The sequence below is a fragment of the Phaenicophaeus curvirostris genome, chromosome 6 (assembly GCF_032191515.1).
Source record: "Phaenicophaeus curvirostris isolate KB17595 chromosome 6, BPBGC_Pcur_1.0, whole genome shotgun sequence".
Taxonomy (NCBI): Eukaryota; Metazoa; Chordata; class Aves; order Cuculiformes; family Cuculidae; genus Phaenicophaeus; species Phaenicophaeus curvirostris.
In genome coordinates this window covers 27,881,265-27,893,959 of record NC_091397.1, presented here as the reverse complement: position 1 = coordinate 27,893,959, position 12,695 = coordinate 27,881,265, and the positions used below count along the sequence as shown (strand labels likewise).

Genomic DNA, 12,695 nt, shown 5'->3' with positions numbered 1-12,695 from the left:
AGTAGTCTCTAAAACGAGGATTACAGGGTGCAAAAGCAATGAGTTTGCCACTTTTACATATGTTATTAACATAGATCCAGTGTAACTGGATTTTTCTAAACATTCTGAAGAGATGAGAATTGCTACAAACATTTCTACAGTCTTCGAGGTCCTAACAAAAAAATCAGGGCACAGAAAATCCCTAGAATTCAGGAATTAATCTTAAATCAATCATGTAACGTGGACCATACTCGAAGGCTAAGAGGAAATACTGTCTTAGACTCAGTCTAATTTCTCCATTGACGTGCAGTGTTGGGGTTGAAAAAAACTTCTACAGTGGCCCCCTAGAACCACCATATTCCCACCAACAAGGAACTTTTCCTGATGAACATACAAGCACATATGCCTCTCACTAACTTAAGTGTTTTACAGGCCAGGAGGTTAAAAATTTTCCATGAGCAATATAAATGTAGGTGCAAATTTAGGGAGTGTAAAATACATGAGCAAAATTGCGTCAGGGACCTGTCCAGCTAGCTGTAGCCTTAATCAACAGGCTAGCAAAGTCACAGCTCCACCTGTTGAGCTAAAGTAAATCATCCACCCACAACGGCTGGCAGCACAGATTCAATTTTTTTTGTCAGACATACATCACTAGCCCTATTCCACTTGGATAAAACAAAACATAAAAGTTTAGGGACAAATCATATAGTCATTACTGTAGGTGAAGGGGTACTGTAGACATTGAGCCATTCGCCAGACTAAAAAAGGACTTGGATCTAAAAGAAGTGTCTCTTGGCAGACCAACAACAGGACAACATTCTTCTGGGTAAATTCACTAAAGCATGCTACAGTGAAAGAAACAATGCTAGAAATAAAGGCGTGTGCAGCCCACTCAGCTCTTTTTAACTTCACAGGAGACTAAGTAGCTCAGACCAAAGGCTATGAGGAAAATTCAGCAAGTTCTTGGTAAAAAATATTAGTTTGTAACATTCATAAAGATATTGATGCATGATCTTTTCTGACATGGAAGAAGAAAATGTTATATCCTAAAAACAGAAATGCAATCACTTCTTACAGTCCTAGTTTAGCAAAAGCACAGGAGCATACGTGAGCGAGTTTCCTGACTTCAGTTAACCTTAGGGTTTGCCTCTAAAAAGTTGTTACAAACCACTGGCATCCACTCTGAAGTGTCTGCTACAACCCCACAATTTCAGAATATTCTGTTAATTGTAAAGAAAAAGAATAAAAGCATCACTTGCACCTCCTCTAACAAACCTGGTCACACATTTCCATATTCATTTGGATTACACCACACTGAAAGACTGAACCATATCCTTAAAATCTGCTAATCCACCCACTAACTTTCCCAGGATTCACACTCTGCTCTAGCTAGGAAATATTCTGTATATTTAAGATGCAAACACACATGACATTCTGGTACATTTATAACTCTGTGGGACAGCGTCTTATTCCAATGATAAGCACTAGGAGAGCCAGTAGACCTGCTTACAGAGTAAGGATGTACATAGCAAGAGGTACCACCAGTTGATTCAGTAGAAGGAAGCTGGAAGTACAGCAGATGATTCACACAGAGCACTGTCTTATCAAGGCCAGATGATGTCTTTCCTTACTCACTCCAAGTGACCACTCACAGAAGTGGCCCTACTCAAGTTAAATATATCCTTTGTTGAGGTAACTACTCAAAATCCCTGTTTTATAATACAGATATTAAAAAGTACTGTTACTAGAGTCATACTCTTGCACCTCTGTTCACAACATGCACTACACTACCAACTGCTACAAGCAAGCAAGAAAAAGAAATAAGTACAAATATAAAATTATGGGCCTTGTTAAGGCAATACCCATTATAAATGAAGGCAGCATGATGGATCCCATATTTTTTAACGGTGAAAGTTTTGATGTACTATTTCTTACACACATATTTTACGTCACACCTCTGTATTTGTACTCGTTCTTATTTCCCTGCTTTTTAAAGATCTGTTCACTCAGCAATTATCCTTCATAAACCTGCAGTATTATTGCTATGTTTTACCCAGCAATATTGCTTACAAAATCTTCTTAAGGTGCAAAGCATTCCCCATGTAAACACTAAGAGAAAACTCTGTATGCAATACAGAATAGCCATAGAAAGTGACAACAGAAATTACGCAAAATTAGAGTCGAATTATGGACTAATATTCTGATTTTAAACAAACCAATTATTATTGGTTTTACATTTTTTTACAAAATTTACATTATTACTATTGACTGTGCAACAACTGTGAGGACACAGCTTTAATATTTTAAGTCCATACTTTGTTTTGCAAGACCTCACATGCTATGGATGAGATTGTAAATATAAAAAGCAGTCCATTAATTTTATATAAGCAGTTTATGTACCTGAAGGCCTATGACAACATTTCTTGACAAAACAACCTAGTAGAAGAATTGTTTTTCTGAAGTTCAATTGAGAATGGCTTATAAAATGTGTTGCAGATAAATGTTATGGTACAGGTGGTCTGAACTGTCAATAGCAGAAATGCCATTAGTTAAAATTTTTAGAGCTGCCAATTACACTTCCAGTTTGAAGTGGCATCTGAATAATTACAAGCACTCCACAGTGACAGAAACAGTCTATATAATCTTCAACAGGAGACAGAATTTGTCCTCATTGCACAAGTAAACCATAGATTTACATAGGAATCCTATAATGTATAACACTGCAGGACCAAGCCATAGAATAAGCTATATAGGAGCTTTTGTTTTCCAGTAGTGCTCTCAATTTATGATTAGAATGTGGGTTTGGGGTTTTTTACCTGGTGGTTCATATGCACTTCTAAGACAAATGTGAAAAATACTGTGCCAGCTGAAAATTCACTCCCACATAATGCAAGCCTAATGGAGGAGGGGTACAGGAGGGTCAGGGCATAAGACATGCTAGAAACTAATCATCCAAAACTAGTGGAATTGCCAGACATCACCACTGAGTTCAGGGATTTCTGAATCAAAGCATCAGATGTTCTGACTAAGAAGATAAGTAGCATCATCTGTTTTTCAACAAAGGATGCTGTATTGGTTAGACTTTAAGTGACTCTTTACTTTTCTTCCTAAATAAATTATATTACTGTAATATATCTAATTTATATACATATTTGTCATATTTTAATTAAAGGTGCTTCCAAGAACCGAGGCTACTAGATCACTTCTTTCCTGGTGTTATCTTGGCTGTCAGCTCTGGTGCTAAAAGGAGCCTGCAAAGCCCAGAGATCCTTTCCAGCTATCATCAAAGAAATAACATAGGCATATTTTACTTCTCCTTTTTTTAGAAGTTAAAAAAAAAAAGACAAAAAAAACCACCATGAAAAATCACAAGCACACAAAATAAGAAATAACTGGGCTACACACACAAAGAAACAACCAGGGTCTTAATTCTTTAGGTATTGCATCAAGTCTAGATTGGAAAATGAAAGTTGAGGAAGACAGGGCACTAGTATCTATATCATTTGGTAGGGCCCCAAAAAGTAAAAAAAAAGCCTAATTTCTCCCCGTTCAACAATCTGTAGATGTGGAAAAAGCAGATTATCTTCCACACACTGGTCAACCTGTCATCAAAGTGATGAAACAGATTAACAGGAGAGGTGATACCCCTCCAGAGGACACTGGCAAAACTAACACATAAACGGACAAGACAGAGACCAACTAGAGAGGAAATCATTTCATAGCAGACACAGGGGGCAAGGAAGAAAATATTACTAAACCACTCCTTGGAAAGGAAAAGACAGAGTACCTAGAGAGATGGATGAAGTGTGCAAGGCAGATGAACGTCCCTGAGACATTTGTCGTTAATTGGACTGTGAGACATTGACATTAATGAGGGTGGCATTTGGAAAATAAAAGCAATATCTCTGAAGCAGACAATACAGTTTCTAGGCACCAGGCATGGGGACGTGGTGTAATCAAAAGGGATTTGAAAATCTTCACATCCAGCAAAAGCATCACAATCACTAGTGATCAGGAATAAACAGCTTATGGTTTTGTTTGGAGGGTGGATAGGGATTGTGCATCGTTTTTCCTTTTGGCCCAGTTGATTTCCATCACATTCCTTTATTGGAGGATCCTCCATCAGTCATCTAGTTACACCTGCCTTGTCAAAAGTCAGTGTTTCATTGACAAGTGTTTTCCAGGCATCAGACCTCTAGAGGACAGCTCTGTCAATAATGTGTGGGCACTGCAGGGGTGGAGGCACTTCCTGCTATTATCCGCTCTTGAAAGCAAGGTGAGAGCTGGGTGATACCTCAAGCACTGGCTGCCAGGACACAAGCCAGTGGAGGGAGCGAGATGCAGCCGCCCATCATAGGTGTTTTAGAGCACCACTATCCCAAAATGACACCAGCTACATCCGAGAGCCACTCCAGCCATGATATGTGGAGATAGGAAGAGTCATTATTAATTAACCAGTCCCTGCCCTCTCATCTCAGTGTCAGCCATAGAATCGTGGAATCATAGAAGAGTTTGGGTTGGAAGGGACCTTAAAGATCATCTAGTTCCAACCCCCCTGCCATGGGCAGGAACAACAGGTCCCACAGTCTATTTTGACTCTGATGCTCTTGGACACCTCTGGTCTCTCTACAAAAGGAGAGGATACTGTAGTCCTGGGATGGAATGAAATAAACCATCCAGAACAGCTTTCCTTATCCCCAGGTTCATTCTTCCAGGGGTCTTAGATAAAAAAATCCAAGATCCCATCCCTCTTCTGCTCCAAACTCACATATTGGCCCTCTGGTCAGTTTTGCCCCAGAAAATAAAGAGGCTGCTTTTCACCATAAGAAGAAAGCCAGTCAGCAGCAGCAGTAAATGCATCGATCTGCTAGTCCACCCCACTGCTTCCTCCTTCAGGAACACTAACCGAGGCAGCGAAAACCCAGGTCGGCAGCGGGTTTCGGGTGTGGTCTGAGGAGCAGTGGCCCGAAACACTGGCTAGCCGAGGACAGGGATTCTGCGGAAGAGGATTTCCCGATGCCCGGCGTGGTCCCCAGCAGCGCGCAGCGAAGGGGAGCGGCGCGGCGCTGGGCGCTGCCCGCCCGTCGCTGGCGCTCTCCAAGGTGCTGCACGGCGCTGCCCTGGGCTGGGGCGGCTGAGCGCGGCAAGGGGACCGCGAAGCAGGGCACCTCCAAGGAAGTCCTGTCCCGGCTAGTCTGCAAGGCTCAGCCTGCTCTCCTCGCAGTGCTAGTACTGGCCTTCCGCAGCCCGAAACATTTTGCATCTCCGACAGAGGGGGGAAAAAAACACACTTTGAGAAACAAAAACCACATGGACTAATCGTGCTCTGCAGAAAGTTTTAGATGTGGATCCAGTAACAAACAAGAAAACGTGAAACCAAACTAACCCGACATGGGATAAGGACAAGCTCTTTCTCCTTTCTCTTTAGTGCTGCATGCAGGGAGTGCAGCTCCACGTGTGAAGGTGACCGTGTCCCCAGCCCGCTGCACAGTACCAAGCACCTCCAGTTGTCTTTCGATACCGCCTCTTTCCCTCTCCGATTTAAAAAATTTAAAAGAAGAGGGAAGTGGTAAAAGAAAGATGACTGAGTCCCTCCTTTAATCACAAACAACCCTATCAAGATGGATTCTGGGGAAAGAAGCTGTATCCTAAGCAGCGACTGGTATCATACTAGTTAAAATAGAACAGAAAAGCCTCTCACAAAGTCAATTCTTATGCAGATGAGGCAACAGAAGAGCTTTTCTCTCTCTTCGCGGGCTCACTGAATTTCTAATTTGCCCAAAGAAGCCTTAGAGAAATGAGGAAGAAAGGGCGGGAATATTGGGATTGCTAGGTAACAAATATTGCCGTGGTCAGGATTATCACCTAGAAATACACTGAAAATGAGGGAATACAACGCCATTGTCTCAGCCGAGTTATTTCTCTTGACCTTCGGCTTTGTCCATCGAGGCTGAATAAAATTCCAGCAATGAGAATTGCCTCTGCTCTCTGTCAGACACACAACTTTGGTCTCTCGAGGTCATGGAAAGGGAAAAGAGGATGAGAGACTAGAGGATGAGAGGCTGTTTCTCCTTCAAAACAAGGGCACTTGCAGAAGTTTAAACAACAGCCAGGAAAACATAGGGTTAAACAATAAACTAGGAAATATGCTGTCCTGTTGAACAGAGAGCAGTTTCCACAGCATTGAGAACCCGCCAATATATATCATATCCATAAAAAGGAGCTCTTCGAAAGCTTGCATAGTAATTGGGATTGAAGATCTTTTTTGATATGGGTTGGCATTTCCTCGTATCAATCTGACAGAGCCAACTCAGGAAATTGCTGGTAATATTCATCTGGGGAGCACTTTCATTAAACGTAATTCATTCGACTTTCACAATAAATTGAGTGACATCCTTACAGCAGAACCTTTTTATCCTTGATGAAGTGTTTGCCAGCCTTTGGTTTTCCACTTTATTGTCACATTTCTTAAAGCAGAATCATCAACATGTCAATCCGCTGCATGAAAAAAATGCTAAAGCTGTATTTACAAAGCACCCAGGCAGTGGTTTAATGCTGACTTACAAGAAGAGCGATTTGAGAGTTAAACTATCTGATAAATCACAGCATAACTTCACCCAAGCCCAATCGTAAGATCAGAAGCGAATCCTAGGGAGGGAAGGATGGCTCATAGATTCACTTTCTCCAAGCAATTGGTTTCTTAACCTGCTTCACCGCACTTTCCAAGACGACTGGGAAATTGGCTTTTGTTAATTAAAATGGCGGTTTAGAGATGCAGGGAAATATTAAAGAGCTTAAAATGGATACCTCTAGGTACCGACTAGGAAGATTTGGCTAGTCAAAGAAAGGTGAGTATACCAGATTGTATCCAGGTGCCTCCCTAAAAGGTGAAATCTGTTCCAGACTGCTTTTTCCAGTGATTTAAGAAAATAAAACTTTGTGTACGAAGCACCAGGAAAAAGAAATTTCAGGGCAGAGAGACTCCTAGCACAGGTCCCTGGTGGTTAAGAAGGAAGGGAGGAAGGGAGGAAGGAAGCCCCGAAAAGTTTGCATCATACTCATTATTTCCCCTATATCACGGCGAAAGCGTCTTTCAAACTCCTTTAGAAGAAGGGAGCGGGATCGTCTCAAAGCTACGTAAACTCCCGCACAAAAAGCCACTTCGCTCCCTCCGCACCAAGCGCTCTCCCCGCTCTCCCCGCCTTCGATGCCAAATTGAAAATTGCAAGAAATCGCTTATTTGGGGGGCCGAAAGCAATACCCGAATGCTTTCAGAGGCAAATGCCTCTGAGAAAATGCTGTGGGTGGTGATTCTTACAGGACAATGCCTTCTCTATCTTATGCGTTTTGTTTTCTTTTATCTTCGCTGCCTAGAGAGGGTTCTTTTTCCTCCCACGACAAAGCAGGACAAAATCAGCAACTACCTTTAAAAAGAAAAGAGAAAAAAAATATCAACTTATCTTCGTCGGCACGTGATATCTCTTCACGTTCTCTGTAGCTTTCATTAATCGGGGTGAAATGACCGCAAACAGATCGACACATAGCGAAATTAAATGTACACAAACTGCGGAGCCACTAACCCTCTGCTTCCTCCCTCAGCAAATACCGTGTGAAGCGTGCCACCGCTGAGAACAATTTTAAACCTCTATTATTCACGATATTTTTGCAGGAAAGCTTCGCTCGGCTGTCAGAAGGCCTCCGTACTACAGCGACGGCGTGGAACAGACGTGAAAATTCCAGCCGGACACGGGGAGGAGGTTAGCAGGCTGTTTACAAGATCCTCTGCCAAAGCCATCGCCCTGTAAAACACGGTGCCCCGGGAGCCCCGGAGCTGTACTTTGACAAAGCGCCGCTCAGAGGATCTCCCCCCCCTGCGAAACAACCCGCTCGCGGCTCTCGTCGGGGAGGAGGAGGAGGTGGGGGGTGAAAAATCACCCCTCCGCTTGCTCTTGCGCTGCTTGAATTCAGCACAGAGTTTAAAACCTTCTGCCAGTCAGCTCTGATGTGTATCCTAATTTACAAACCCACCGGTGAAGATGCTGGGAAAAGACGACAACCCCGGGGTTGGGCAGAAAAGGAGATGTCTGAGTGGGGAGGGAAGCGTCCGGGTTTAGTTCCGTACCCGCTGTTCCGTGTAAGGAGGACCTAAGTAGTGAGCCGAAGTTCCTTCAAACCAGGGATGATCCCAGCAAAACGGGTGCATGTTATTATTCCTCGCTTGCGCCGTGCGAGAAGTTTTCCCTACAGGATGCGAAGGCAGAGCCTGTGAACACGTTGAGGGGCAGAATCCTGCCATCTGCAAGGCATTCTGCTGCCCGAGCCCTGGGTTTGCCGGAGGGATTCGCGGGACGCGGCCGGAGAGCGGCGGGACGGGGCCAGCAGCGCCCGCCCGAAGGGCCGCTCCGCCGCCGGCACCGAAACCATCAGCCTGCTCCTTCGGGGCCGTGCTTGACCTGTCCTAGTGAGAAATAACTAGTTAGGATCCTCGCCGTCTTTGCCAGCAGCCCGCGCGTTTTGTAGGCGCTTTTACAGCATGTTGTTTCCACCCAAGAAAAAAAAAATCAAAAAAAACCCCACCCAACAACAAAAAACAACAACAACAAAAAAACACCGCCACAAATTAAAAGAAACAGCCTGGTGTTTGTTGTCCTGCGGTGTCAGGCTGGAAATTCACAGGCACCTAGGCAGGAATTAAACGAGAAGGTTTCCGTTAAAGGAATGGTGTAAAACCCCGGTGTCATTATAAACAGACGGAGCTCAAACCTAAAACACTCTACGATCCCGGGGTGTTTTTTTCTTTCTTAATTCGTACAGGTCTCCTTAATGACGATTTTGAGCTCGGCACAGCACTGTTAAGAAAACATTCTTCATTAACATAGGACTAAGATGCTTTCGAAATAACAGCGGTGGAGTCGAGAACTCGTGGTAAATAAGACAGAATGTAGCTGTTGCAACACTTTCTGCAGCTCTCTAAATCTGAAGAAACAGAATAACTGCAAGACTTTAAAGGTTAACTCCTAATTCTAGCAAATAAATACTAAGTTATCTGTTTAGGCCAAAGGAAATGCACTTCCACCGCAAATCAAATGTAACATTTTCAATGCACTGCACCTCTTGAAACAAGGAGAAAATGCATGCCTTGTGGAGGATAAGTAATGTTCCTATCAATAAACATAATACGGCAAACCATCTCTACCCCAGCAAAATTCCTACTCGTTCTGGTCGGCCGTGACCTCTATAAATTTCAAGCAATAAGGCTGGATGGCATATGGCTCTATTAAAAATGGGTAGAAAAGCAGAACCACTTTTTTTTCTTCTAAGATTTCATTATGATGGGGTGTGGGGGTGAAAAAGGAGGGGAGAAGAAGCCTTGGTTTGCTGGGTGAAGAGAAATTACAAGCCAGCGAGTGTCTGCAAATGACTAATTTCGAGGCATCCCAGCCTCGCTGAGGCTGTTTACTATCACTGAATACCCCCTTGTTTAGGTGGAGGGGAAACATGCGATTTCTCCTCTCCCCTATATTATTAACCCCTCTCAAAAAGGGTTTATTTCTTGTTTGGTTGGGTTTTTTTTACAAGCTCAGTAGGAAGCAGGTTGTGCTGCCATTTCATTTCCCCTCCCTAACAGGCTGAGTACTGAAAATTTAATTCCTAATTGAACATGCTTTAATCCATACAGAGTGACGTGCACCCACGGACAGGCACAACAAAGTGCTGCACCTTGCTGGCTTGTGGCACGGCATTAAAGCTTTAATCTACACTTCACGTTTTGATGCTAATAAACAGTTTATTGTAATGCGATGGCCTAACGCAAATTTTCAGTCACTCCCGAAATACACAGAATAGGAAGACTGGCATTAACGTCAAGAATGTACCGACTCAGAAAGAGCAACTGAGTTAGACAGGGAAATCCTTTGGATCCCCACCCCCGAGTGTTTTGGCAGAAGACACAGCTCAGCCAAAAAGCGCATTCCCTCCCCCTGGCTTGTCTTTTATCCCCGATATTTTTTGGTATCGTATTTTGCATTGTTTCGAAGGAAACTGGAAAATCGCCTTCTTTATTCTGCAATGCCAAGCCCTCGGAAAAAAAACATGAAAAAAAAAAAGGAAAGCATTCAGGTAATGAAGTCTGTAACTAAACGGTAATTGAATCAGCATAATTTGCACACTGAATGGTTTTCAAATGCTCCCAGTTTACAATTAAAGGAGAATTAATGCTCTTGTTGTTCAGACTGCAGCGCATTAGAATAAATCCAACACTGTTGTTGTAATGAGTCGAGAGCAGTTTAACTGCCAGCAAACACATTTAAAATTTAACACGACATATCGATCTCGCTCCGGCTTTTTGATAGATTATTTGCCGCGTACTTTTCTCCCCCTCCCTCCTCTGCCCAGCTGTAAAATTCGCAGAGAGGAGAGGCGCCCGCGGCAGACGCGGCCCGGCCCGGCGAGGGCAGGGGTTCCCGGGCGGGTCGGGTCGGGATGGGACGGCGCTGCGCGGCCGCGGGAGGAGCGCGCCCCGCCCAGCCCCTCCCCGGCCCGCTCGGGATTGGCCGCCCCGAGCTCGGCCGCGCTCAGCAGCGCCGCGCTGCCCCGCAGCGCCCCCAGGCGGCGTGTCCGCGCCAGCGCAGGCAGCGCCCCGAGACCGCGGAGCCGGAGCCTTCCCCGGCGCGGGGGCCGGGATGCTGCGCTCGGCAGCGCTCCCGCGGAAGGGGCTTTCCCCTCCCCCGCCGCCGCGGGGACGAGCTCCCCGCCGAGCGCTCGCCTCCTTAACGTGTAGCAAGAGAGCGAGAGTCCGGGCTGCAAAGGAGCGGCCCGCCTCGGTTTCGTTCCTCGCCATCGTGGAGGGAATAAAGCGTGTGTTAAAGGAGATAACGCCGCCGTTTACTCGCGTTCCTCCGGTAATCTTAAAGGAGATTTGCTACGAAAGTCAATGACACTTAACGCGTAAAACACTAGTTCTGCTCGTCCCCGCGTGCCTGAGCGTCTGTGCCGCCCACGGGGGCACCCGGGGGTCCCCGTCGGGAGGGACTCCCACACTCGGGAGGGAGAAGAGGGCAAGAAGTTGCCTCCAGCCCACAGCCTGGGCGGGCGCCCCCGCAGGCACCGGGGGGACTCGGCCCGGGAGGTGGCACCGGGGACCCCCGACCGGGATTTCGCCCGGCGCTGCGCGCCTTCCCCGAGGAGAAGCGACGGGTCTGCATCCCCCACCCCGCGTCCCGGCCCGGTACCGGGAGGTAGGGGCAGGGCAGGCTGAGGGGCGCCGGGAGTTGCCGTGAGTTTGTTCGTTCTCCGCCAGGCTGGTACCCTCCTCCCCTCGGGGCTCCCCTCTCCCCGGATCGGGCACTCACCAGGTACAGGGTGGGCTGCAGCAGAAGGACCGCGTACCAGTACACAGCCTGCATCCTCGCCGCTCAAACTTCCCCCGCGCTGCCTTCGCTGCCTCTTTGTTCCTTCCAGAACATAGATCCACCTGACATCCACTTTACAGAATAAGCAGAGCTGTCACCAGCCTAGGCAAAAATGAAATTATAGACCCCATGACCACAAGACAAGGTTAGGCTTGAGACAAGGGGGGAAGACAGCTGCGTAGGGAAGAGGAGGGGGCGGGAGAGAAGGAGGAGATGGGGTGTGTGGACGGGGGTGGAGGAAACAAAAAAAAAAAACAAAACAAAACAAAACAAGATTAAGATTAAAATCTAGTTATTCCAGCCCGGAAGCAAAGTGCCCGAACGGTCCGGGACGGCTGCAGAGCGCCTGTGGGCAGCGCTCCCCGGCGCTCGGTCCTCTCCCCGGGACGGCCCGGGTACGCCACCGGCAGCGCTGCCCTGCCCGCGGGGAGCGGCGGCAGCCGCGGAGCCGAGTGAGGCCGGGCCGGGAGTGGGGCTCCGCGCGGTCCCGAAAGCTTAAAAGCCTCCGTCCCCGGGACGCCCGAGCAGGGTCCGCGTACCCCGACGAGCGCCCGCCTCCCTCCGTCCCAGCCCTCCTCCGCCCGACGGCGGCCGCGGCTCCGCGGGGCGCTCCGCGGTCCAGCCCGGAGCAGCGGATCGCAGCCCCGGGGCGGCCCGCGCTGTCGGGGCGGCCGGCCGGCTCTCCCCACCCTCGCCTCCCCTCCGCCCCGCGCTCCGGCTCTGCCGAGCGTGGCCACTTACGGGAGGAGGGAGCTGCCCGGGCTGCCCGCTCGCCTTCGGCCGGGGGCGCGGGCGGGAGCGGCGGCACCGGCGCTCCGGGGCGTCCAGGGCGACTCGTCTCGATTAAAAATGACTTATCGGTGAGGGAGTGGAGAGCGCCTGCTATTTGACTTCAGATAAAAATCTGTCTGCGAAGACCTCGGCCGATCATCTTAAAATACAGCGCCGGAGCCGAGCAGTGTCCGAGCCTCACTGCTTGGGGAGAGAGAAAGAGCAGCGGAGGGGGGAGGAGAGGGGGGGGCTTGCTCGGCGAAGGGGGAAGGGAGGAAAGAGAAACGGGAGTTTAGCGGCGTCCCATCCTCTCCTCCGAACGGGGTGATGAATCAGAGCCCTCCCCGGGCGGCGCTGCCCGCCTTGTCCGCCCTGCCTCGCTGCCCGCGCCGCCTGCCCTGCCCGCACCGGCTCTGCCGGGTGCCCGAGGAGCCAGCTCTCCTGCGGAAGCCGGCTGGCTGCCCGGCGCCTGCAAGGAGCCGGGGAGAGCACCTTCTTCCCTCTTTATTTCCTTTCATTTTAGTTTTTCCGCCT

At 47.8% G+C, this 12,695-nt stretch overlaps 1 protein-coding gene across 1 annotated transcript in view; it reads right to left on the bottom strand.

Annotated features, from left to right (window-relative positions):
• The window catches only part of NXPH1 (neurexophilin 1), a 146,370-nt gene extending 134,005 nt beyond the window's left edge, over positions 1–12,365 (bottom strand). Inside the window, exons 1-2 of the mRNA XM_069859692.1 lie at positions 12,132–12,365; positions 11,331–11,492 (exon numbers count right to left, since the gene is read on the bottom strand). Coding sequence (XP_069715793.1) covers positions 11,331–11,384 — 54 coding nt within the window. The 5' untranslated portion in view covers positions 11,385–11,492; positions 12,132–12,365. The remainder of the gene's footprint in view (positions 1–11,330; positions 11,493–12,131) is intronic.
• Between the last annotated feature and the right edge of the window lie 330 nt (positions 12,366–12,695).